Here is a 26159-nt window from a genome sequence, read left to right as displayed (position 1 = left end):
ATTCAGTGCGGCTGTGATTTGAGGATGGGCGGTTTTATTTTGGGCCTGTCGTCTGGTAAGTGACTGCCCAATCACGCCTGAGAGGGCCTGTCTAGCCTGTCAGGCTGAAGTATGAGGGAGACAGAAGGCGAAGACATGGAGCGGGACACATTTATGATTGACAGACCCTGGCTACACTGCAGAGGAGGGGAGCAACGTACTAACCATGATGCCGTACCTTTAAGAGACGTATAGTAAGTAAACAAAAACGGTTAATGAGGAAATAAAAAAAAATAGAAAAAACTTAATGCACTTATGTCATCATAATTGAAGCTTTCACAAAAACAAGTTACTCACAGAAACATTAACAAATCACCATAATTTATTTTCTCCCTAAGGTAAAACTTGAATACTAGAGAATATTTTGTTTTAGGCTATGTAGTTGCAAAAAAAAAAAAAAAAAAAAAATTATAGGAATAAATAGAAAAATATAAGTATCACCCATATATAAAAAATCTAAACAAAACCTTAGAATAAATTAAATCCAAACAAAAAATAAATTAAAACACCAAAACCAAATAAAACAAACAAAACCAAAAACATACAAAAAACTAATTAAAAAAACAACAACAAACCAAACAAAAAAGTAAACAACTTACCAATCCATCTCATTAGTGAGGTAAGGATCTGGAGGTATTTGGTCTTCTGCGCATTGAAAAAGGTGAAGGGCCCCAACAACAGTGTGAAGATTGCCTGAAGTGAAGTAAAAATACAGAAAGCAAGTCAAAGAAAGCAAAAAGCAGTTTGCGGTAAAAACAGTGTGCTGTTAGGATACCTAGACAGATCTGTGTGGTTTTTATCTGAAATAACTACCAAATGTAGCACCTATTTCAGCCACAACTGAAGTGTATACATAGGGCTACTGACGCATAAGACTTCATGAACGATGGGTGCTCCAATTCTATGGAGATCTGTGGAGTTGTGGAGCAGACTCATGGTACACACATACTTACTTTTTATGTGCTTGTGTGTGCAGGCACATAGATTCATGACTCACTTCTAATGAACTGCACTGGGTTAAGTGTTGATGCCAGACTCTTTGATATGAACATTACAAACATTACAGACAGCAGCAAGAAGTACTGGACCTCCCAGTCCTGGTGTGCTTGACCATGCGAGCAAGGAATTTACTCTGAATGTCCCACATAACTACACAATATTAAAAATCACATCTCTTGTGTTTTTAAAAATGTTTTCATGTTTGGCATGAAGGTACCTTTCCTAAATACATACAACTGTTCTAACAAGGCTAATGTCTTCCACCTGTGAAACCCATTTTAGGTCAATTTCCATTAAAAACACAATCACAGTTTAAGCAAGGAACTAAAATACATTTTTAACATTCCTGACCTATTTTTGTCTTGAAAGTAATCTCTAATCTGTTTCAGCTGGCCTCTTCTGGTACATCACAGATGCTCTGACTCACTATTTTGCATATGATGATTTGGTTTTCAGGCCACCAGTATACGGATATGTTTGCCAACACAGTTGAATAAAAAATCTATCCCTTTTCGAACACAATTAGACCAGGAATGTTAATTTAAGTAAAAGGATTCAATTTTAATGTCCTGTTGAGTAGACAGATTAATGGCTAAAAACAGAGCTCAACACACTCCGCTAAATTGATGGATGTCTCTTATTAAAGAGTGAATTGTAAATCATCATGACACCATTCATACTTTATCTTGAGAGGTGAGGAGTATCTTGGTTTTTGTATAGTCAGATAGGATGAGAGTGAGATAACAGTCCATCATGATGCCTGTATGTTTGTCCTGATAAAAGAGCTGACAGAGAGGCTGTCAAAAGCTAAAACCCTGTAGGGACAAGACAAAAGAGCAGGAGACTAAGTTCATGTGGGGTTCCTATAAATGGTTGTAATGGGATATGAAACAATAGGGCAGAAGTTAAACAGTTACCAGCAAAAAAGGTTTGGACTTATGTAATAATTGAGGAGCGGTACTGAAGGGTGTTTTTCTCCATTTCGATTTTGCTCTGAAACTGGCTGCACATTGCCTAGATTTATGATTTCAGTTTGAATGGACATCTTAGACGGTATCGCAGTTAATCGATCTAAAACTGTGATTGTACTTTAAGCTGTCAACCATGTTGGCAAGCAAATAAGTGGTCTGAACTTTTGCTTATACATATTTATTAGTGGTGGGCATAGCTAATTTTTTTTAATCTAGATTAATCTCACTTAAATCTTGGAATTAATCTAGATTAATCTAGATTAAAATGGCTCATTTGAATTCTGCCGAAGGCATTCAGAATACGTGTGTTACCCAAATAAAATAATGCCTAAAAGTAACGTTAAGTCTTTGAGAACGGGTTTCTCAAGACAGGTGGTGCATTAGACCAGGGGCTCATCTCCTGTTCCAGAATATGGCGTTATTTCTCTGTCAAATGTCGAGAGCGCATTACTGTAGCACGAAAGTACATTAATATAATATGCAAATCTCACTGGGCGCATACTCTCAGATACATTGATACAGAACATTGCTCTTGTAACGTGTTCAGTGCAATCGCGATTACAAGAGCAACGTGTATGAAAGAACACACGCCTAGTTCCCACAAGCGAGCAGAGAGACTCGGGGCTCGCACATTATATTAATGTACTTTCGCGCTACAATAATGCGCTCTCAACATAGGTGAAAGTCATCATTGCTCGCGTAGTATAGACCCAGCTCCCAACCCAACTTTGAGAATATATTAATGGCAATATTTATTGTATCGCCCAATAAGAGTCTCACATTAACGCAGCACGTTAATGCCGATAACGGCCCACCGCTAATATTTATGTATATGGTTGTCTCTGTGTGTGCGCAATTTTTTTTTGTTAAACTATTCAAATTATTGCAATATAAAAGTATATTTAAAAACTTTAATATTAGGTGGGATTAATCATTAAATATATTTAAAAAAAACATAAAAAGGAGAAAAGAAAAAAGTCACCTGGGAGCACCCAATAGAGCAAATACTACAAGAAATGAGCATCCACCTTGATGAATTCCCATAATGCATTGTTGTCAGCATGAGTTATCTTGACATGCATGCCTGCATCACTCCCACCACACAAAAATATACAACCAACCCCTTGTTCCACGATGGTCGGAAACACCCACGACCCTAACCATGAGCCCTAACCATTTACTCCCAAGCAGAACTGCTACATCCCAGAACAGCCATAAAATACCAAATGCAATCTCACGTCAACACAAAATGAAACTGAAAACATAAACCCTGTAAAACAGCTCAGCTTTTTTTATGGGAGGCAATGTCTAAGCTAGCCAATCTCAACTCTGACGGCTGGGCCTGCTGTAGCTCCTCATCTAAAGCCTGACTTATAACATATGCTGCAGTTTCCGATTTGAGAAAGGACGTTGGCAGAAAGGTTGGAAACTTGACAGGAGCTCGTCCACGCATGCCAGGAGGGCAGAGAGATAGTAACGGATTTCCATTCCCCATCTCATTCCACGAGTGTTGCTGGTGCTGATAGTGAAAATGGTGCAACATTGGCAAGCTGGTGCCCAACGCATGCCAGGAAAGGACAACAGGAAGGAAGTTTGGCAATAGATTGATGTGAGGGGAGAAATGGAGGGACAGGTCCAGGCAGAGAGGGCATCAGGGGAAGGAGAAAGAGCGAGAGCCGCGGGATGCTTGGTGACTCAGATGTGACAAAGAGAGGCACTGTGGCATACTGTACTTATTATCAGAGCACAGAGCTCAGTAATTAACAATATTAGCATAAAATAGCCATACATGAAACTCAAGCCATGAAAGTGTTATCACTGTTTGCTAAGGAATGCATCTCTATTGCTACGGATTATGCTTGGGGTTAAAGTTTTGCAAACTCATGTCTAAAATCAAAATGCATTTTAAATCAATGGCATGATTTAAAATGTGATTAAAAAATAATAATAATGGTATAATCAATATAATGATAATTATAGTAATATATAATATTAATTGTAATGTAACAATGTACTAGATGTTACATAAAACATTACCATTTTTAAATAACATTCAAGATGATGATACAAAATAAAAAATGTATAACAACAACAATAATAAATGTACTATCATTAACCATTTAATAATAATTTCAGATAAACTCTGAAAAAAAATTCAGATTAACCGCTTGTAAAATAGTAATTATTTCAAAAAATATTGTTACACAGTACAACATTATTACTAGGGATGTTCGTTTCGGTTATTACCTCCTAACCAACAATCAACACCCGTTAACAGACAAGATTATTTTAAACTACTTGTGCTTTTAGAAACACATCATCGGTGATATTACCTGGGGTCACAAGGTGTTTCGGGTCTTTTGAATATCATACACTCTCGCCCAGGTGACCTGACCAGGGTTGATCAGACCCCGGACTGTGCCCTAGCAGCAACCCACAGATCTGCCCTCTTGAGCCAAATCCACCTAGATGCTTTTTCAGCTGCGTCTATCTTGGGGTTAACTGCTTTCCTTCACCTCTCTCCTGATATTCAGAGTGCCATGTATGCCCTGTACAGCGACTGGCCTGCAAAGCCCCGGTACCCAACCTCCACCAGCCAATACTTGGCTTTCCATCCTTTTCTTTGCAAGTTGCTCCTCAGTTCCTCATACTTTGCTCTTTTCCGCTCAAAGGCCTCCTCCATCCGCTCTTCCCATGGTAGGGTGAGCTCAAGCATTTGAACATTTTTTAGTGAGTCTGACCACAGCACAATGTCAGGCCACAAAGAACTCTCTGTGATGTGAGGAGGAAACCTAAGTTGCCTTTTGATGTTCTCTAGTTGGTCTTTCACCCTCTTTGACAAAATGAATGGCATTCCTACTCAGCCCTGTCCTCTGGCAGATGTTAAGAGTGTTGCTGATGAATTCTGCTATCGTCCTGAGAACCTGATCGTGCCGCCACCGATAGCGACCACCTGTGAAAGCTATATTACAGCAACTTAGAATATGTTCAAGTGTGCCTGCCAATTCTCTCACAAAGGGGGCAGAACGGTTGTTCCTCTAAGCCCCAGCAATGCAAATTAGATACAATTGTAAAAAATGTAACAAAAAATAAATAAAATAAAAACGGTTTAACGAGTAGCTTAGTATGCAGCGTTTTAGTTCATTTTTGTGGTGCGCGAAAGGAAACAAAGACAGTAGAAAGAAAAAAAAATGTTAGAAGGAAAAAATTCTAGTGATAGCGCCGGTGTCGCAAGCATGAGCGCACACAGTTAAGCATTGCTACTTTGACAGTGCAGTCTGTTTATTATCATAATACAGTCAAACAGCCAAACATACGGAAAACAACACAGCTCAGTTTAAATATGTAGTGAAATCTGTGCCATTAAGTGTTATCACCATACCGGCGTGATGTTATGTTATGCCAAACACATTTTATTTTACATGGATATTTGAACGCGAGTGAAGTGGCTTACAGAACCAGGGTTACATAATTATATTTTGGCATCAAATAGGCTACATCTCAAATAAATACATATTTGATTTAGTGTTGAATGAGAGACCCAACATTGGTTTAAGTTTCGTTTTAACCTAAATGAATTAGTTTTGGCTTGTCATTTATATAGCGTCCTTATATTTTTATTGTTCTTTTCTGAATATGATTTGTTGTTGTGTGAGGGGAAATAAAATAGCCTAGCTTAGCTATGTTTAATGTGCTTATAATAATGTTTATAAACATTTTGCGTCGGCATTAGGCTTATTTCTGAATGAAATGATAAAATGCGACTTTTTTTTTTTAAACGCAACTTTTATACATGTAGCGTATTTTAACCATGCAGCAAACCTGTTAAACTATTTTGATTAAAAATATATATATATATTTAAAACATTTGATTGTATTAATCAGTCAAAGTTCTTACTGTCGGTTAATGGTACTTACTACATGAGTTGATTATGCATGTTTAATGGAGGGAGTAGTATTTTTTTAATATAATTATGCTTCTAAAAATAATAAAGCACTAAGGAAACTGTGGCTGATATTAGTTGCCAGTGCATTGTGGTAAAAACTACATTGTACAATTTATACAATCCGTCTAGCCGAATATTTAATAGGTTTTATACAACTTCCTTCAAAAGGCAATATGCACATTTAATGCTGTTCTTAATCAATTTCATCTTTCACAATAAACATCTTTTTGCTGGGTAAACACCAAGCCAATTTCCATGCTAATTTTGTCCTTCTTTTGCAGGCCAAAAATTGTGTTCATTGGGGCATTCTGACTGATTTGGGTGTCTTTTTTTTTGGGTGACTGCAATGTTCCTAAAGCAATATCAGATAACAAATTCAGCAATACTGTGCTCATCTAAACCCAACACTTGACTGAAATGAGATAAGCCAAAAAAATTGAATGAGAAAATGCAAAGGTGAATAGCTTGACGGAAAAGCAGAACTTGACTTATCGCATTAATATGAAATGAAACCAAGCAATCGATGACCAGGGGATGGTGTCACGGCGCAAGACATCAAATTCTGAGCAAGTGAGATATTGGCATTATGACTTGAGTTTCCTGTTTGAAAAAACAAACTATTTTTGTAAAAGTACATACCTCGCCCTTGTATTGTAATACTCGCATGTATTGAACTGAATTGCACAGAAACCGCCCAATAACACATTAGCTTCTATTTAAAGTGTGTAGTGAGCAAAACCAGTATGTTTTTCTTCCCGGTTACTCCTCTGACTGAAGATGTACCAAGTGTGGATGTCTCTAGTGGACATTTGTGTCTCTGGGAAGGCCTATGTGGCGTCACAGAATGTAGGATTATAACTCAATTGATAGCGACATGCAAAACAGGGATTATATTTCCAATCCCCACAGTGTCAAGATCCCAGTGGCATTTGTCTCCACTGCTAATCTTTGTTAGACATTCTAGACAGGATCAACAAATAGAAAGCAGATACACTGCTACACATCACCTAACAGAACAGACAGACTAGAGAATAATGTTTAACCTACACTCAAAACCATAAGCATTCGGAAACAAACTTAATTAACAAAAATACATGCATAGAAGAATGTACAGGAGAACATTTAACTACAACACTCCTTTTATGCTACATTATCTGAACGTCCCACAAACCTCAAACTTTAGAGTCTTGTAGTTGACCTTGGATTGAAAGCCATCAGTGTGAAACGGGCTAATAAGACACACATTAGGCAGAATAAACCTGCTACGAAGCCAGCGTAAAAACTGGGAACCAATAATGACTCTGTAATTGAGCTTTTTTTCAGCTCATTGTATCGGTCAAGCGGCGTCATTAACCTGCAAAATGAGATGCAATAAGCCATCACAATTAACAGCTCAATTAATGAAATGGATCAAAACAAATGCATTGAAGAAAGCAAACTGAAAATTTTAGTGGAACAAGAAAAGTGATTATTAAGTGTTTTGGTTTTGGGGTAGGTATATTGGCACTAATTGAATACTGGATTTAAAAATAATACTTTAAATTCATGAGACACAACAAAAATAACTGATAAAAACTCTCCAGGATGTGCAATGGAACAAGCCTAAAGCTTTTTAAAGACACTCATGGCATGATTGTAAACCGATATTTTACATTAACTTATTCAAAATTAGCACAAATGGAAACTTTCAGGCATCAGTAGATCAGTAAAATCACACTCATCATAAGATGCTCAGATCCCATAAGGGGATGATGGTTCAGGTTCTGGCTCATTCAGTCTCTGCCCAATCATTTCTGATGATCCAATAAGGTATCTGTGCAAATGTTATATAAAAAGCAGCAAATATGCTCAGAACTCCAGGGAAACTGAAAGCGGTCCAGAGAGATCTTTCTGTATATCGATCTTCACAATCACAGAAAGCACAAATATTAATTTGTCCCAGTAGGTTTCCAAATTAAGACAGGAAGTGTCCTAAAATCATTAGAGTATATATTAATCTTTGGAGAGGTCATGGGTTTTGTCTGCTTGAATATTACAGTGGGAAAGGCCAAAAGACCACAGACTGATTTTTGTCCTTGAAATATTTTGGTTGTTGGTCTCAATCCATGACAACATTTCCCAAAAATACCTTTTCTTCACTTACAAAGCATATTAAATACAATAAAACAGATTTGTTGGGCAATTTCCTTTCTCATTTTGCTTACTAACTGACATGAAGCTTGTGTATGACACAAGTAACTAAACTTTCATCTTTACATTTCAACCGCAGCACAAAAAATCAAGTTTAATTATTTGACAAGCTCAAAACTAAGACTAATACATACCAATTAGCTTCCCAACTCGAGAGCCAGGTTTAAGAAAAAAATTGTGTAAAAATGATTAATAAGTGTGTTGGAATGGGTGTAACCCTCCTCACTCTCATTCATATCACACAATCAGTTTTTCTAACGGTCACAGAGCCAATAAATCACTATGGAAGAGCTTGTCAGGCGGTGTTCATTAAGGCTGGACAGTTGCATTACTCCACCATTCATGGGTCAACAGCTCTCTCCCAAAGGCCTTTCGTAAAAAAATTATGTCTATATATTTTTTAAAAGAAACCATTCGTCCATTAAGAGTCATTTACAGCATGATTACTCTGGCAACTGTGGTGTAAATCAAAGCCGAAACCTTTCTAAATCAGCGGGAGCCACTGAGGAGCAGGTCTAATTCTCATGACTTTGTAATACTGTGTCAAGTTCACCAAAGTTCACTTAGTTCTCTTGTAACCATGGAGCTTTCGGTTTTGTCCAATTCAATGAATGCTAAATAGAGTCAAATCTTTTTCTCGCCAAGATCGGGGCTGACATGACTTTTACAACCTGTTAGCTAGAAATCCAATCATGCATCAACTATGATTAACCACTTTACAGACAGAAACAAAAAGAAAAGAAATCACAAAGGGAAAGGGAAAAGCTAAAAAGAAAGGAAATAATAAAATTAAGGATAAAGGAAAGAAAAAAAACAGGGTTATTTAAAACAACCATTAAAACATCAGTTTGCTTGATTTGGATTAAAGAAAAAGTCTGATGAAAAGACATATACAGAATACAAATAAATAGTAGCAAATGATTATCATACATACATATTATATATCAAAATGAGTCTAAAAATCAACTTTGTTGATAGAAGGTATGGCAAGCCTGAACCTAAAAATAATATATAGTTTTTAAAAACATGAAACAGTTTTTGTAGTCAGTTTTGTTTCAATGTAGTCAATTTCATTTTCATTTAATTTTCTTAAAAAATAAAATAAAAAAAACATTCAGACCTTCACTGCTTTAAGCAGTCAAAGACAATGGCAGGTCATGGCTTGAAACTGTGACTGAAATACTAAAAGAGAATCTCCACCAAATAACTCAAAATCTAGTCAATGATTCATACCGATATGAATATCATATTTCTTCCATTAGGTAAGTACAAACCCAATTCTAAAAAAGCTGTACAAATTGTGAATAAAAACAGAATGCAATGACGTGGAAGTTTCAAATTTCAATATTTTATTCAAAATACAGCATTGATGACATATCAAATGTTTAAACTGAAAAAATTTATCATTTTAAGGGGAAAATAAGTTGATTTTAAATTTCATGACATCAACATCTCAAAAAAGTTGGGACAAAGCTATGTTTACCACTGTGTGGCATCCCCTCTTCTTTTTCTAACAGTCTGCAAATGTCTGGGGACTGAGGAGACAAGCTGTTCAAGTTTAGGAATAGGAATGTTGTCCCATTCTTGTCTAATACAGGCTTCTAGTTACTCAACTGTCTTAGGTCTTCCTTGTCGCATCTTCCTCTTTATGATGCACTAAATGTTTTCTATGGGTGAAAGATCTGGACTGCAGGCTGGCCATTTCAGTACCCGGATCCTTCTTATACGCAGCCATGATGTTGTAATTGATGCAGTATGTGGTCTGGCATTGTTATATTGGAAAATGCAAGGTCTTCCCTGAAAGAGACAATGTCTGGATGAGAGCATATGTTGTTCTTTTTTGACCTATAGAGTTTTAGCCAGCAGATGTTTTCTGGAAGTATTCCTGAGCCCATGTTGTGATTTCCGTTAGAGTAGCATTCCTGTATGTGATGCAGTGCCGTCTAAGGGCCTGAAGATCACAGGCACCCAGTCTGGTTTTCCGGCCTTGACCCTTACATACAAAGATTGTTCCAGATTCTCTGAGGCTTTGGATGATATTATGCACTGTAGATGATGATAACTTTAAACTAATTGCAATTTTTCTCTGAGAAACTCCTTTCTGATATTGCTCCACTATTTTTCGCAGCAGCATTGGGGGAATTGGTGATCCTCTGCCCATCTTGACTTCTGAAAGACACTGCCACTCTGAGAGGTTCTTTTAATACCAAATCATGTTGTCAATTGACCTAATAAGTTTGGTCCAAATCGGTCCTCCAGCTGTTTCTTTATATGTACATTGAACTTTTCCAGCCTCTTATTGCTACCCGTCCCAACTTTTTTGGAATGTGTAGCTCTCATGAAATCTAAAATGAGCCAATATTTGGCATGACATTTCAAAATGTCTCACTTTCAACATTTGATATGTTATCTATATTCAATTGTGAATAAAATATAAGTTTGAGATTTGTAAATTATTCCATTCCTTTTTAATCACAATTTGTACAGTGTCCCAAATTTTTTGGAATCAGGTTTGTAGTTCTAAAGTAAATCTGAAGTAAACCTCCAAATCCACTGCCATCATCTCCAACCTTGTACTGCAAATATATTTGTTAATCTAAAATGCTCCTGAACAACAGTCCAAACCCCTTTCAGGCAAAAAACATGTGGAATGAAGGTCAAACAAGTAGCTTGTTCGGGGTGACATACGCAAGGATGTTTTAATAAAGAGACTTCGGCTTGTGCTTGTGGATTTCATTTCATGGAAATCACGTACAGCCTCGTCCTGACACCCACCGAGGAAGACCATTACATCATTCTGCGATGTCCTTGGACCAGATAACCAGCTTTTCCAACCCTAGAACAATATTGTACCCAGCAGGAAACTCCCGGTGAACATGCAAGCTGTTCAATGGACTAAAGTTAAGCTTGCAGAAACTGACTTATGGGAAATTAAAAGTAACTATAATAAGGGGCTACAACAGGCCTGATAAACACTGGTGGTTGGGGGCTTACTTACAGGTCAAAGTCTATGATATTCCGATCTCTTCAGTGTAAATCCATGGGATCTTTAAAATGAGACACACTAAAACATGGAGCAACAGCTGTGGGATCCTAAACTGCATTTGGGACCAGAGCTGTCACTGTGAAATCAACTACCGCAATATTACAGCATTGTGACAGATCATCCTTGCATATCCTGCAGTAGATACAAACAGCCGTCAAATGTGCTTCAGACGTGGTATATTATCATCTTAACCCAAGGCTGAGTTTGTTTTATCTGCATTTACTTCCCCTGCCACATCTTTTCTTAGTCCTCATGACAACTTCTTCCCCGCTTGGCAAGAATCGTCAGTGTGACTGTGGGTCAGCCAGTGTTTGCACTGGCACGATGGTCCCACTGTGGATTAGAGAGAGGACTCTTCCCCTGATGGGCCACTGCTCAAGCTCCTCGTCCTGCTGTGCTAATATCCACTAAACCATCTGCGTTGTCTTATTCCTGCAGTGCCATCTACAATCAGCGCATTCTCAAAGAAAGCTGCGAAATCAAAATCTATTGCTGTCAACTCTAAAATTTTGCTGTAAAAGTAAAAGTAACCATAGGTTTAAAACAGTTTGTCATTGTTCTTTGTATCTAAACTTGTATGAAAGCACCAAGTTGGACAAAGTTTAAATGGTAGTAATGAGTATAATATAGTAAATAAAGGTTTACAAATGCTTCGCACAAAAAAATAAAAAAATAACTTAATTTAACAATTTCTGCTTACCCTTCTGGGCCTTGAATGTGTTGGCTGAGTTGCCATCTATGCAGGGTCAGAAAGCTCTCGGATTTCATCACAGATATTTTAATCTGTGCTCTGAAGATGAACGAAGGTCTTACGGTTTTGAAACGACATGAGGGTGAGGAATTAATGACAGTCACACTAACCATTTAAGTCATAAGTACATTTTCCCAAAGACAAGAAAAACAAATCTGAGCTTGAGTGTATTTATTTCTGTGATGCAAAGCTGAATTTTCAGTATAATTACTCCAGTCTTCAGTGTCACATGATCCTTCAGAAATCATTCTGATATACTGATTTGATGCTCAAGAAACATTTCCTATTATTAATCACATGTTGTGCCATTTTTTGTGAAAACCATGCTAAATTTGTTTCAGGATTCACTGATAAATAGAAAGTATGACAGAATACCCCGACTAAAGTTGTGGACTTAAGGGGAAAATAAAATGTGACAAAATTACAATTTAAGGTCACTTGACTGTGTCTTTGTTCATGCCACAAGAATCTAAACAACCATCATATGACTTTATAAGAGTCATAGCTTACTGTTTGGTGCAAAGGTTCCTCCCATCAAGATAGTTAAGGAAATGAGCTCATTTAACAAGGACCCATAGAATAAAGGTGATCATGTACAGCCATTAATCCTGCTTCCCCTTCAGAATAATTACCAGCCCAATGAGAAAAAGGAGGACACTTTCTTGTCCTTGATATAATTTACAGCCTCACTCCACATTATCCCTTCCATATATAAGCAGATCCACGGAAGGCTCTCAATACTTTTCCTAAATGAATCAATGATGTCTAGGTCTTGAACTTGTGCTTGTTTGACAAAGTTCCGGTCAAAAGATGCGTGTTAGTGCCTAATGGTCAGATGCCATTAAAGCCAGAACAGAACCTCTGGTTCTTTAAAAAGCTTTTTAAACTGGACACTGAAATGAATCAACAGCAGATGAAGTCTCAGTCTACTGATCTTCTTAACAGCTTGCAATGAACAACAGATAAGATGGCAGTTTTACACAGTGTGGACCTTTACTAATGATCAAAGCTGCTACTTGCCAGGCAGACAGACCTGTCTGACTTTATTCTAAACTCTGCCTTAGCCATACCGGTTTCAGACAACCCAAATAGATCTACTGAAGTCTTTCACAACAGACAAAATTGCTTGATTAAGGGTAAAATACATATACACATACATATATATATAATTTTGCTTTGAAATTCCATTTTTTGTCCTTGTCCCGCAGCCCTGATATTTTCAGAGGTTTTTGTGTCATCCGTCTTGGACTTTAAAAATATAGCATTGCTCAGGGACAGCTGTTGAGCCAGAGCTCAAAAATAGCTCTTTGTTTGCTGTGCCACCAGAACAGCAAGTGCTGGAAGTTTTTTTTTTTTTTTTTTTTTTTTTTTTTTTTTTTTTAAATGATGGGATAAAATAGTGACTGCATTGATCTGCACAACACTTAAAACTGTGAAGAAATGAGAAGAGAACAGAATTATTTAAGCACATGCTGTTACACACACACTGTCCATTATGAAAACTAATGTGCAATGAGTCATAAATAACATGAAGTGTAAATTTGATCATAGATGTAATACATCACTGCCTTGGGTCCCATTGCGTTGCGAAAAGATTTATACTACGTACCCTGACACGCCTACAAATATAAATACAATTTTAATTATACTAGTAAATTTAATTGGGTGTAACAATTCACTCGTTTTCTCGATGCATCGATTACAAATCCTAACTATTCATACGCATCGATCGTGAATCGCCGATCTTGGACAGTAATCGATTTAAAACGCTAAGAATCGAATGAATAACAATTCAATGCTTTCAAAATATATACACATTAAATTACTACAATCACGGATTAATGGAGACTTTGAACAGTCTTCGTGCCTTGCATCTATCGCTCCACTGTTACCGCCCAAGACTGTCACAGGATTGCCTTCTCGCTCTGTTTCGTCTCTGACTTTAAAAGACTTTAAACAAGAAACGGTCCAATTTTATGGCACCAATCACAGCTGGTTCCATTACCAAATTGATTATACACGTCAGAGCACCACAACTTAAAAAAAGAAAAGAAAAGACACCTAGTCATCCATCCTGACCCACATCCCTGCTATAAATGTCAGAATAAAGATCAGGAAGCTTTAAACAATGTATGGTTGTGTTGTTTTGGGTGTGAGCAGCTGTTAACCAGTACAAAGCAGAACAGCAGCTACAAAGGCCTTTGCCGACATATGCAGTTTGAGGATCTTTAGTCCAGCACACTCCATTGCTGGAAACTCTTTGGCTGCATTCCCCTAAAAGAAAGACATCCATAACATCCCTCTTTGTGTGTCACAGATAGAGAAAGAACAGTGTCACGGTCTGCCGCCCACTCAGGGATTATAGTGAGGCAAGGTGTTATGTGGAGGCATAATATCCCTCTTAATCTTCCCTTTTTTCTTTCCTAAAGCTTATGCCATGAGGCTGCACTAATGTGTCAAACATCAATCCCGCCGGCCACGAGGGGATACAACTGACCATCACTTGCAAATATTCCCAGGCAGACCACGTACGGCTTCAAGTCAAAGTCAAGATGCACCAAAAAGCTGAAAAAACTAACGCATCTGCATCTTACTCTTTCTTAAAGGCAGGTTTAAAAAGTATGATCGTTTAGGAAAATATATAAGACATGTTACAAGGGCATATGGGCACGATTCAATAATCTGGAATATTTGCTAGAAACATCATGCTTCAGTGGACGACCAAAAATTGATTGCATTTATGAAGATTTAAAATATAATAACAGGTGAAACTGTTAGAGCTTCTCATTTTCTCACATCATGGCACCTGGAATAGATTTGAGCTACGTCTCCTTAATAGGAGGGGGGATAAATTTGCACGATCAGCACTAATCCAGAATGCAAGGCCAGATAAATAACAAGGACTCTGTTAGACCAACTTGCATTGATTTGAAAGAAATATATATAATGTCAGTGAGGAACTGCTAATTAACAACACAATTAAAAAGCAATCAAAGTGATGAACTAACTCAGGCCAGCTCATGTACACGATGAGAATGAAAAAGTTAGTGCAAAGATGGGGGATTTATGTAAATGTCAGTCATTTGCATGCAAATGTGACCTGACATTTTTGTGGTCATGTTAAAGTACCAATGCATGTTAAATTTTGCTGATGGGGCAAATTTGATGGCACAGTCTTAAAGGGTGAATCTCACAAAAAAAACCATGCCTCATATTTCTTCAAAATAAAAAATAAAAGTCTCAAAATTAAGAAATATTAATTTGCAAAAAAATTTTTAAAAAATCCTATTTTTAGGATATTTATTAAGATTTGTTTTCATGTCCATTCCAAAAAAGCATATTTTGCCAGAAAATCTCAATACTGTAATGCAGAACATGTTTCTTCACATTAATCTCACATAGTGATGAAAACCTTCCCTTCCAGACACAATATTATTTATTTATTTTTAATTAGAATAAACTAAATTCTGTACACTTAAATATATTAACAAAAATGCATTATTAAAATGTTTATGTACTGAACACTTAAAGAATGCACTGTTTTTAACATTACGATTATAAGAATACCTTTTTTAACAAGAATTGCCAATTGCTTGGTTAAACATCCTGTGGCATAGATTTATCTAGTCTGATAAAGCTCATAAATTTGGCGGCTCAGATATTTGGGCCCTATGGTCATTCCACAGACTCAAAATTGGTCAATTTTGCTCTCTCACAACAACAGAGACAGTTGGAGGCTAAGGTGAGAGGAACAGAACAGCCCCAGTGACACTCAGCTCATAAACCGGCCAGATTAATCTTTCATGAATTTGAATCTTTTCCAAAAAAAAAAAAGAAAGAAAAAAGATGATTTATTTAAGGGCATTAAGGGAAGGAAAATGAATGATGGCTTTCTAGTCAAACGGTTCAGAGTTTGGGAATGGAAGATTTGGGTTCTGTCTTCTAGCATCCTAACTGCCTGCGTACAGAAATGATCTAATAAACGAAATTACAATTACAGCCGACACACAACATACATGATTTCACGGCATGTGACCTCGTCTTAAAACTCAACACGAGATGACAAACTGAGCAAGCACATATTCTAAAATCAGAATAATTTCCTGTGGTTAACACGCAGTAAGAGGCTTATCCATGCGATGAGATTAAAAAAAGCTGAAACAATGCTTTATAATGGCAGACGGGACAGCCACTTCCCCCATTTCTAGAGATGAAGGAGGGTGGAGCAGAGCGGGATGAATCAGCACATCAATCACTAAAGCCGAGGAGGAAATCACACCGGCGTCTTGCGCTGTAGCTCTATGTGAATTTCAAGGGCACTCAAGAGCCTCCTGATACGCACGAGGCGAGGAGTCCACAGAGATTACGCAGAAGTATTAAGTGTCTCGTTTGTCTTTCTTACCTTCAGCCGGAGTGAGTCCAGCACCCTGCCGAGACAGAAGTGCTGCCAACGAGGTGCGTGTGTGTTTGTAACTCACCAGAAACACTCTGTAGGCATCTTTGCGTCTTACGGAGCCCCAGCACGAATCGGTGTCGTTGTATTTCACTCTCCCAGCACTGCACGAGTGATTCCCACTGCGAGAGGGCGAACAATTAGACACTTCCCACCTCTGAAAATTCATTTCAGGCGATAAGTATTTTCAGGTAACAACACAGTATTAAGAATCAAGGGCATGTAAACTTTGTGAAATATCTTTTTAAGGTCAGTACTAAAAAAAAAATTACATGCATCTTGTATGATCCCTCTTATTTTGGTAAAATAGTTAACATTTGGCAGATTCTGCAAGCTGTATGTTGCTGCCTCCTTTACTGTGCTATACATTAGATTATTAAACTTTCATTGTGCAAAAGTATATGGAAGACTCCAAAAGAGAGCAGCACAAAGCACTTATGAGCGTCCCGTGCGCAGAATGATACGCTTTAAGCAACACAGAGTAAAGCACGCTGTGTCTATGTGGATATTTTTTTGTGAGGCCTTAGGAGTTCATTTATCAATTATGATAAAATTGTCTGTTCACACCAAAATGAATGCTTGGAACAAAAATTTGGTGCGATTTGTGCTATTTTTGCAAACCAATGAAAAACGGCTCAAAAAAATGACGACACACTGATGCCAAACAAATGTTTGGTTCAATGGATTTCTAAAATGTTTATCAAATTTGCATTTCGCAGTTTATCAAAAATGCATCTTGCTGTGAACAGACCTTTAAACATTTCTTATAAGTTCAAACATAAACTTATATGTGAAAACGTCTGCCATAAGAAGTTTGTTGACTTTTTATGACTTGATCTGCAAGTAACATGAAATAAGTCCGGTTTTAAACGGTGGGACTAATGTTTCACTCATTAATGTCTAGAACAATAGCAAGATGGGATCCTCCTGAACTCACCATGCGACTTCCGTCAGTGATACAGGTACAGCAGCGGCATAAATGGCCAGGTCTCCGTACAGGTACACAATGATGCAGATGTAGAACATGTTGACGCCAACTGCAGAAAGAAGCAGCATCTGTCATTCTGAAGATTCATGGCTTTAAATAAAACATCACGTCAGATACAAACAGGTGGAGATGTTGACTGAACAAGAAGATGGGTGGCATCATTCCTTAGAAGATTCCTCTGATGTTCCTCCCAACTCTCTATACTCACTAAACGCATGTATAAATCATCCTAATTAAAGAAACAAGCACTTCATTACGAAATTCCCCCGGCTCTTCTCTTCATTAACCCCACACTCCTCTTCACCTGTTCCTCCATCCATCCATCCATCAATCAGTCCCTGCCAGTTGGAGATGAGACGGAGAGCATTCAAGAGGAAACACATGGGCTACCATACACACATTCATCATCAAGGATCTCGAACGGTTCAACCGACCAATAAGCTCATTAATTACTCAGAAGTCGACTAGAGCTTTCAGACTCTTAAAACTCTATTTAAATAAAGAATAAAATGAAGATATTCTCTTTAACAAGCTTAACCGAGTCATCTTTTCCTCCAAATAAAAAAGCAGCAAATGTTGCGGTCAGTTCCAGTTCATTTTACGAAGACGAGTGGCGCAAACCTGCAAGAAAACATGGGGAATTATGAACACCAATACAGACAAAGTGCTACAAAATGTATAAAATGTATTTAGAAAATGGGGTTAAAATATAATTTTTTTGGCAGGGTTGCCTTTGTAAAATTCGCATTTTAGGGGCTAAATATCACATTATTTGTATTGGGGTCGCTTCGACCCGCGGACATGAAAAACAACCACAGACTTGGCAACACTGGTTGGCATTTACTACACCGAGCCGTAATTCACTGACAAATCTACACAAAATCGATGTTAAAATCGCAGGCGATTCTTTCTCGATTTTGAAAGCGATTTTGTGTTAGTTGTCGGTAGACTATGGCTCTCTGTAGTAACTGCCGCTCCACCTGAACCAGTGTTGCCAAGTCTTTGGTTGTTTTTCATGTCCGCGGCTCAAGCAACCCCAATACCATTAACGTGATATTTAGCCCCTAAAATGTGAATTTTACCAAGGCAACCCTGCCTAAAAAAAAAGTATATTTTAACCACGGGAAGCAATTTTTATCAGGGAACCTCCTGAAAACGTGATTGGGCTAGTTTTGAGATGCAACTGGGCAGGATTTGTTGCGAAAACCTGTCAACCCTGATCAGAATGCACGTGCTGGAGATATACTTCTAATTACAGGAGCATCTTTACTGATGAGATGTGCATTAAAAAATAAATAAATCGCATTCGATTTTTTGCACAGTCTTCTAAATTCTAGAATACATTTAAAAACAAAACACACAAAAAAATATATTGTTTTTAAAAAGTGAAATTGGGTAATGAATAACTTAAGTGAGGCGATCTAAATATTAAAACAGAAAAATTGAGCATGGAAAACAAAATGTGGGATTTTGTCTCAATCACTCTGAAAACTAATCGACTTGTTAATGAGCTGCACGATTTCAATCACAATCATACATGTAACATAAACGAAGAAAGACCAGTTATGCACCAAAGTTTAACACTTTTGGTTAGGGCTCTGAAAAAATCCCCATCATGAGCCAAAAGTAACAGTCTTAGCAAGCGCACCAAAAAACTCAATCAATCATCAACTAATTCATCTCCTCGGTGACATTATCCGAAGCTGACTTCTAATCAACCGGTTACTGTGAACATCCCTGATAAACCAGCAGTCCGATGATGAAACCAGGGAAAGCCAGGCTTCCCGTTGGTCATTTCAGACCAAAGCGAATTCATATTCCACTTTAACCTTAAACTGCAAACAAATAGTCGCTGATTGTTTTTTTCTCTAAAAACCACCTCCCACCTGCCTGGACAATCTGAAAGTCCATTCACAAACATTAAAAGCTCGAACTACAGTTGATTTTGGCACATAAAAGTCTGTGGTTTCTTCCTGCTGAATGGCAGCTCATGGATTGGACTAGCATGTCCTAAGACATGAGGGCAAATGAGTATTATATATTTAAAACGGTCAGTAATAAAGTATTCTATACTATATACTAATCTTCTTCCCAGCGAGTTACGCTTCAATTGAATACATTTGTAATCAGAGTCTGCTATGTTGCTCAGGTAGTCATTAGTTTCTCCCAAGTGTACCTCCAAAGTGTGCACTTCACTCCATCCCACAATGGAAAAGGTCAGAGCAAAGCGAGCACGTCACGCTTAACAGAATAAAGAAGAGGCGACAGGGTGTGTGTGTGTGACGTCCAAGCTGAGGAAACACTAAGCTCTGAAGCTACAAGAGTGTGTTTGTGTTCATCAGAAGTGAGTGCGTGTTGGAGGGTGTAACGAGTGCTCCACCTAGCGGGTTCAGTGTGCATTCACATGCTGTGGACTTGTGCAACCAGGGTCAGAAATTAACCTTTCCATTATAGTGCAATATTTGTACTTGGGTATTTCTTTATTAAATTAAATTAATCTGGATACAATTACCAATATAATTCTCTCAACGTGCATCGATCATCAAGTTTATATAGACAAACTGCTTAATGCTGCTTAAAGATGGCATATTTATACGACAACAGCATTATGCTGTATAACGTAAATAGCTTAAACAAAGCTAAATGAATTTGTTTTCATTTATTACAAAGAACTGTTTTATTGTAGTTTATTGCTCTTGTAATAAAGCATCTAATAATGCTTCTTAATTTTGATGAATAGAATACAAAAAAAAAAGTTTTAAGTGGGAAAACAGCTCTTCATTTTCTAGTAAGGCTAACTCGACCGTAAGTTGAAGGGATAGTTCTGTCATTAATTCCTCACCCTCATGTCGTTCCAAACCCGTAAGACCTTCATTCATCTTCTGAACACAAATTAAGATATTTTGATGGAATACGAGAGCAAGGAAACTACCACGTTCAAGAAGACCCTGAAAGGTAGTGAGAACATCATTAAAATTCTCGTAGCTTCATAAAATGACATTGAACCACTGATGTCACGTGATGACTATATATTACTATTTTAATGATCTCTTTAATACCTTTCTGGGTCTTTAAAGCGGTAGCGGTGTTGCTGTCTATGGACGGTCAGAAAGCTCCTAGATGTCATCTAAAGCATCGTAATTTGTGTTCAGAAGATGAACGAAGGTCTTTCGGGTTTGGAACAATATGTTTTTTGGAACAAAACAATTGTGTAAAACGTGAGCAGGTTTAAATATGAGGTAACTTATTCATTTTCACATTTGACATTAAATCGCAACAGTTGTATTAGATACAGTTTAATTGTCTAAAGGCATTTTTTTCCCCTTGTCTTGAATTTGGGGGGACTTGTGAATTTTGGTGGCATCTTCTTAGCCCCCTGGTTAAATTTCCGACCCTGTATAGAACAGAGCAGCAGACCATTTCTGATGTCCGCTTTTCTTTGATGGTTTGGAAAAGATGCCAAAAGCAATGCTGCTGAGATATTACAAGGCTGCTCTGGGCACTGCTGAGTCAGCCTTCGCGTAGCGCTGCTTGTGAAATAATGCTTCAGAGGGCAAGAAACCTGAAAAAAGGAATCTGTATAAATGACACTTCGGTCTGTGGTTCAAGGTGAACACGTCTTCTTCATATTCATCATAAGATTCTCATTACCTGGGTTCTCCATCTGGAAGCAAGCCTCACCTTTCCTTACATTAAAGTAGATAACAGATCTAGAGTGAGGTAATTACAACCAAAAGTAATTGAAACTAGTTCTAATTACACCACATTAGCAGCCAATAACCTTGTTCACCGTGACTTAACTTTCCAGCAAAACTTGACCTTCGGAAGCAATCCTTTAAGGCCTGTTTTAATAGCCACATAAAGCTAAATGTCTTAACTGAAGATTACATTGTAGCACATAATGATGCAGGAACTCTTACCTTTATTAAAAAACATGGAGGCCATTTGTCCCATCTCGACTCTCTCGACAATGTCAAAGTGGTCTATATTCGCAGCACGCTCTGTTATATCAGATGACAAAACCAGCAGTGAGCTTAAGATTTCGACATTGCGAATCATTATCTTGACAAAGACACAAAACAACGCAAACAGCACTTACGGACAGAGAGAATGGGCCGCGTCTCGACAGGCTCGTAACGTCCCCGGATAACATCATCATCATCTGAATAGTCCGAGTTGGAGTCGCTGTCATTAACCTTAAAATGGTTGTGACAAAAAATAATGGTTCGTTTAATTATTGAACAAACATGCTCTTAACCAAAAACCATTCGTCCCCATTGACTTTTCATTGTATTGTGCTTTCATTTAGCCTTACTTTTCTTTTGTGCAGTAATAATATACAGGTTTGGAAAGTAAAGGATAACATCTATATCTTTGGTGAAGTGTCCTTTAAGACTATGTTCTATACGACTGACAGAGGACGTTTTATGAGAAAATGTTTGATTACTGCCTCAGTTCACTCAGCTAAAAAGCTGTGTGCACAATATAATGTGCCAAACAAAAACAAAAGTAGCAATTTGTCATGCTAAACTGCAAAATTGGTCATGGCATGCTTATTCAGCATGAGCATAATATATGCACAACACATGCTGTTGCAGACAACAGATGATCTATTAGATATGAATAAAAACATTTTGCTTTTAAAGTTGCATAGGCCCATTTATTGCTTGCCAGAGAGGTTTTCTATATTCTGTTTGTATTGGTGAAACGGTCTAGAATCACACTGAGCATTGGCCTCGTTCTGAGTCTGCTTTAAATAATAGCACTATTCTAGTACTTCTGCCCTTAATGGCCCGGTTTCATTCACTGATAGGTCAGTCTCGTTCAAAGCTTCATCGACTTTCTGGCTTGATTACCTGCAGTGGAACGTGCAACATTTCCAAGATCAGTGTAATTTTCATAGGGAATGACCTGAGACTGAATAAGAACATAATGTTCTTATTCGGCTGGCATTAAACCGATGCAGTTACTAACCTCTTCCTGTTCTCTCCTCTTCCAGCGCAGCTGGGCATTGGCAGCGGCCATGGCTTCAATCACAAATGTGGTGGTCATGAAACTGAGAGAAGACAGAAGAGCTCAATACAAGAATAAAACAAGAACAGGGCAAAACACAATACAGAAAGAAGCCACTGGCTGGTATCATGAAGAAAATCCTGAACGACAACATTAAAAAAATGGTAATCATGATTATTTTAAAAACATTTTTTTCTTTCACTAAATGCAATATGTTTCCCCATCTGAAATGATGTCTGTTGTGGTCAATAGGAAAACAACAACAACAACATAACCAATAATATCTACAGTAATTCAAACAGAAAATTAAACGATACATATTTTTAGGTAATATAATACACAAACACAGACACTTTTAATGATATCATTCATTTTTGGTGCAAAAATTGCAACTGTATGTCATAAATACATACTACGTCCATCTCCTCCTATTAGGGATGTTCATGTTCACACACTAACCGACCGTTAACAATTTTGACCGATTAATACAATCAGTTAAATGGTTTAAAAAGTCATTTATTTATTTCCGGTAATTTATAAAAATAATTAAAAGGGTTTGCTGCATTGTTAAAATAGGCTATGCTAAGCGGTTACAAAAAAATTCTTCTTCGAGAAAAAAAAAAAAACATACGGCGCGTAGCATATTAAGTCACATTTTATTATTTCATTCAGAAATAGGCCTAATGGCGACGCTAAATGTTTACAAACATTATAATAAACACTGCAAACATAGCTATGCTATTTTAGTTACCCTCGCTCCACAACAGATCTTTAAAGAACAAGAATAAAAAAATAGCATACAAGAAGCTATAGCAACAAAAAACGAATTCGTTTAGGCTAAAACGAAACTTAAACCAATTTTGGGTCTCTCATACGACACCAAATCAAACATTACCATATTCGCGATGAATTTGAATGCCAAATTATTATTTATTATAGCCTACTTCACTCGTGTTCCAATATTCAGGTAAAACTAAATGTTTTGCATAACATCATGGCAGTAGAGTGATAACACAGCACAGATTTTATAACATTTAAACTGAGCTGTGTGTTTTTACCCATATGTTTGACTGACTGCATTTTATTATGATAATGAACAGGCTGCATTGCCATATTAGCAAAGCTTAACTGTGAGCACGAATGCAGCGCCAACACTTGATTTTTTTTTCTTCTAACAGTGGACGCAACTTCTCCTATTAGTCATTTGTGTACATTCACAATAAAAACAAATCTTTGTTCGTAAAATAAGCCTAACAAAAACAGGATACTGCTTTCCGCAATCGGTTTACTTCTGCGCAGCACAAAATATGAATGCATTTTTTGTTCATTTTCATTAATTTATTAATGTGAAACTATATTTCTCATATAGGCCTATTTATTCGCTATATAGAGCCTAGCTTTATTATGTTGTTCTCCGCTCGCAGAAGAGCTGCAGGTGCGTGATGTGAAGACCATTTGAATCCTCATCTTCTGTTGTTTGTTGCATATGTAAAATTGATCCCCAGGAAACAAATTTTTTTATTTTTAATGGGTCACAGACACTTATCCCTTCTAATTTAATTCAATTGTAACTTAAATAATATTTTCGGTTAACAGTTAATAATCGGTTAACGAGCTTCGGTTGTCAGTTAGGAAAAATAACCGAATTGAACATCCCTACCTCCTATAACCTGTACTTAAAGCCCAATGTTGTCTGGTCTCTTTCATTGATATACAGCTCCATCCTGTTTGATCTAACCACTCATAACTCTCTCCTGGGCTCTGTCAGTGACTCAGACAGCTGGCAGAGGTGATAAATGTGCTTTGATGGCCACAGCACCAGCAGCAGCGGTAACAGGGTTGAGGAGTCAGCTGAAGATGAGCGAGTGCATGGCTGTGCTCTCACACTGCACACAAGAGGACGGAGAGAATCAGACTTCGCTAATTCATGCCCTTACTAACTGCAAAGCACTACAAAGAATAGTGATGGAAATCTAATACGCACAGCCTGACATGTGAAACCCCAAAATAATCAAGCCTAGCTGCAAGGTGTGCACTTAAGACTCGCAATAAGAAAACGGCAAAAGAAAAACGGCCAAGTGGTTTCTGAAAACAAAAGCTGCTAAATGTTTTCTCAAGAGCTTTGCTTTCTGACCCTTTTTTGCCATGACTTTTAGAGTGTATTTAAACTTTGGTGCACATGAAACAAGTTTCTGAAATATAAATGCGACACGAACCAAATGTGCTGTTTTGACTAAGTTACACATTTTACCAGCTGGTAAAGAAGCATTATTTGTACACATGTAAATGCATTTAGACCAGCACACAAGATGTATGTCATGAAAGCTGTTCAATCAAGTTGTGCCTGTGTCTTTAGGTTCGGTGTTATAAAATGACAGTGTAAATGCTAAGCAAACCAGGAGTAAATGAATCAAGGTGATTTGCAGTGGATGTGTGAAGGCAGTTCTCCTCAAGTTCACAAAGGATGCCACTGTTTTTACATTTATCACTTATTCTCTAAATGTTTACATAAGATACAATACTTACACTAAAGTGCATAGTAATCATTTGACTGAATCATTGATTCCATTATACTGCTGTTTGGCAATGTGGACCCTGGTTTATCACAGCATTAAAGGCCTATAGGACTTTGGGTTTCAATTATTTTTCTAATTCTGTGATAATTGTGAAGTCCACACCACAACTATAATGATAATGACACTGAAAAAGATATCATTGGAATCACTTCCAGATTGTATTTTTTTTCCGCAGCTGATGAAAATAAAAACATTGAGAGTTAATCAGAATCTATCCTGCTTTAAAGAGCTCAAGCATTTAAAGCGGCAGATTATTAATCTGTAGCGCGCTTATAATACACAGAAAATCGCCGTGCTTCGTTGTGGATGCTTATAGATTTTGACACAGTTATCATAATAGTTATATTTATAGATGTGAAGAGGCCATAATGCACTTTTTTGAACCTAAAAATGCTCAAGGCTGATTTATATGGCTCCACGAAAAAAAAAAACAAAAAAAAACAAGCAGGGTTTATCACCGTGATTCAACAAAACCCAGCAATTGATGGAAGTTGGTTTTTGCAATCTTTAAGAAACAGTTTAACCGAAGCACCCAAACCTAGGTTTGGAGCAACTTGAGGATGAGTAAAGGATGGCAAGTTCTCATTTTTTAGTGCACTATACCTCTAAGATAGAAAAAGAGAGGAACAAAGGGAGTGTGATGGATGATTAAAAAAAGAGCCTAGAGGGGGTCATACCTCATAAAAGCCAAAAATGTGATGAGGGAGACGCTGACAACCCACCCAGCTGCTGCAAAGGCCTTGGGCATGGTCAGGGCACCAGTGCCAACAATCAGATTGAACATGTACACCAGGCCAACCTACATGAACACAAAACAAACACGGCTATAGCAGATTCAAAAAGTTTTCAGAGAAAATTCATTACAAGAGACACTCAAGTTCTCACACACATCATCTGTCTGTTTTCTGTTCTACTTTCTTGTAAAGAGGATGAGTCTGGGATGCATCACCATCGTGCAATTCAATAAGCTGATGTGTGTGATAACTCATTTGAAATGCACTGCATTTTCTCCCACTTGAGTGCACAAGTAACATATTAATCACCTATGTAGTCTACTGTAAACTAGCCATGAGCTCAACTTTACCGTTGATTCCATTAGAAACTAATGAGCACTTCCCTTGTTGATCATATAAAAAAAAAAAAAAATACTTCCCATTAACTAACGTGAGATAAGACATAGTGTACA

At 37.5% G+C, this 26159-nt stretch overlaps 1 protein-coding gene across 2 annotated transcripts in view; it reads right to left on the bottom strand.

Moving 5' to 3' along the window:
• Positions 1–26159, bottom strand: part of LOC113046666 (transmembrane protein 104-like) — a 43199-nt gene that overhangs the window by 14701 nt on the left and 2339 nt on the right. For both annotated transcript variants that reach the window (XM_026207546.1, XM_026207547.1), the window contains 7 exons: positions 25651–25772; positions 22359–22440; positions 21484–21580; positions 21305–21385; positions 17334–17433; positions 16422–16518; positions 639–732 (listed from right to left, as the gene is read on the bottom strand). In XM_026207546.1, coding sequence (XP_026063331.1) covers positions 639–732; positions 16422–16518; positions 17334–17433; positions 21305–21385; positions 21484–21580; positions 22359–22440; positions 25651–25772 — 673 coding nt within the window. The remainder of the gene's footprint in view (positions 1–638; positions 733–16421; positions 16519–17333; positions 17434–21304; positions 21386–21483; positions 21581–22358; positions 22441–25650; positions 25773–26159) is intronic.

Source organism: Carassius auratus, chromosome 28, assembly GCF_003368295.1.
Source record: "Carassius auratus strain Wakin chromosome 28, ASM336829v1, whole genome shotgun sequence".
NCBI classification, from domain to species: Eukaryota; Metazoa; Chordata; class Actinopteri; order Cypriniformes; family Cyprinidae; genus Carassius; species Carassius auratus.
The sequence above is the reverse complement of the archived record's forward strand: the minus strand, read 5'-3'. Positions and strand labels throughout refer to the sequence as shown.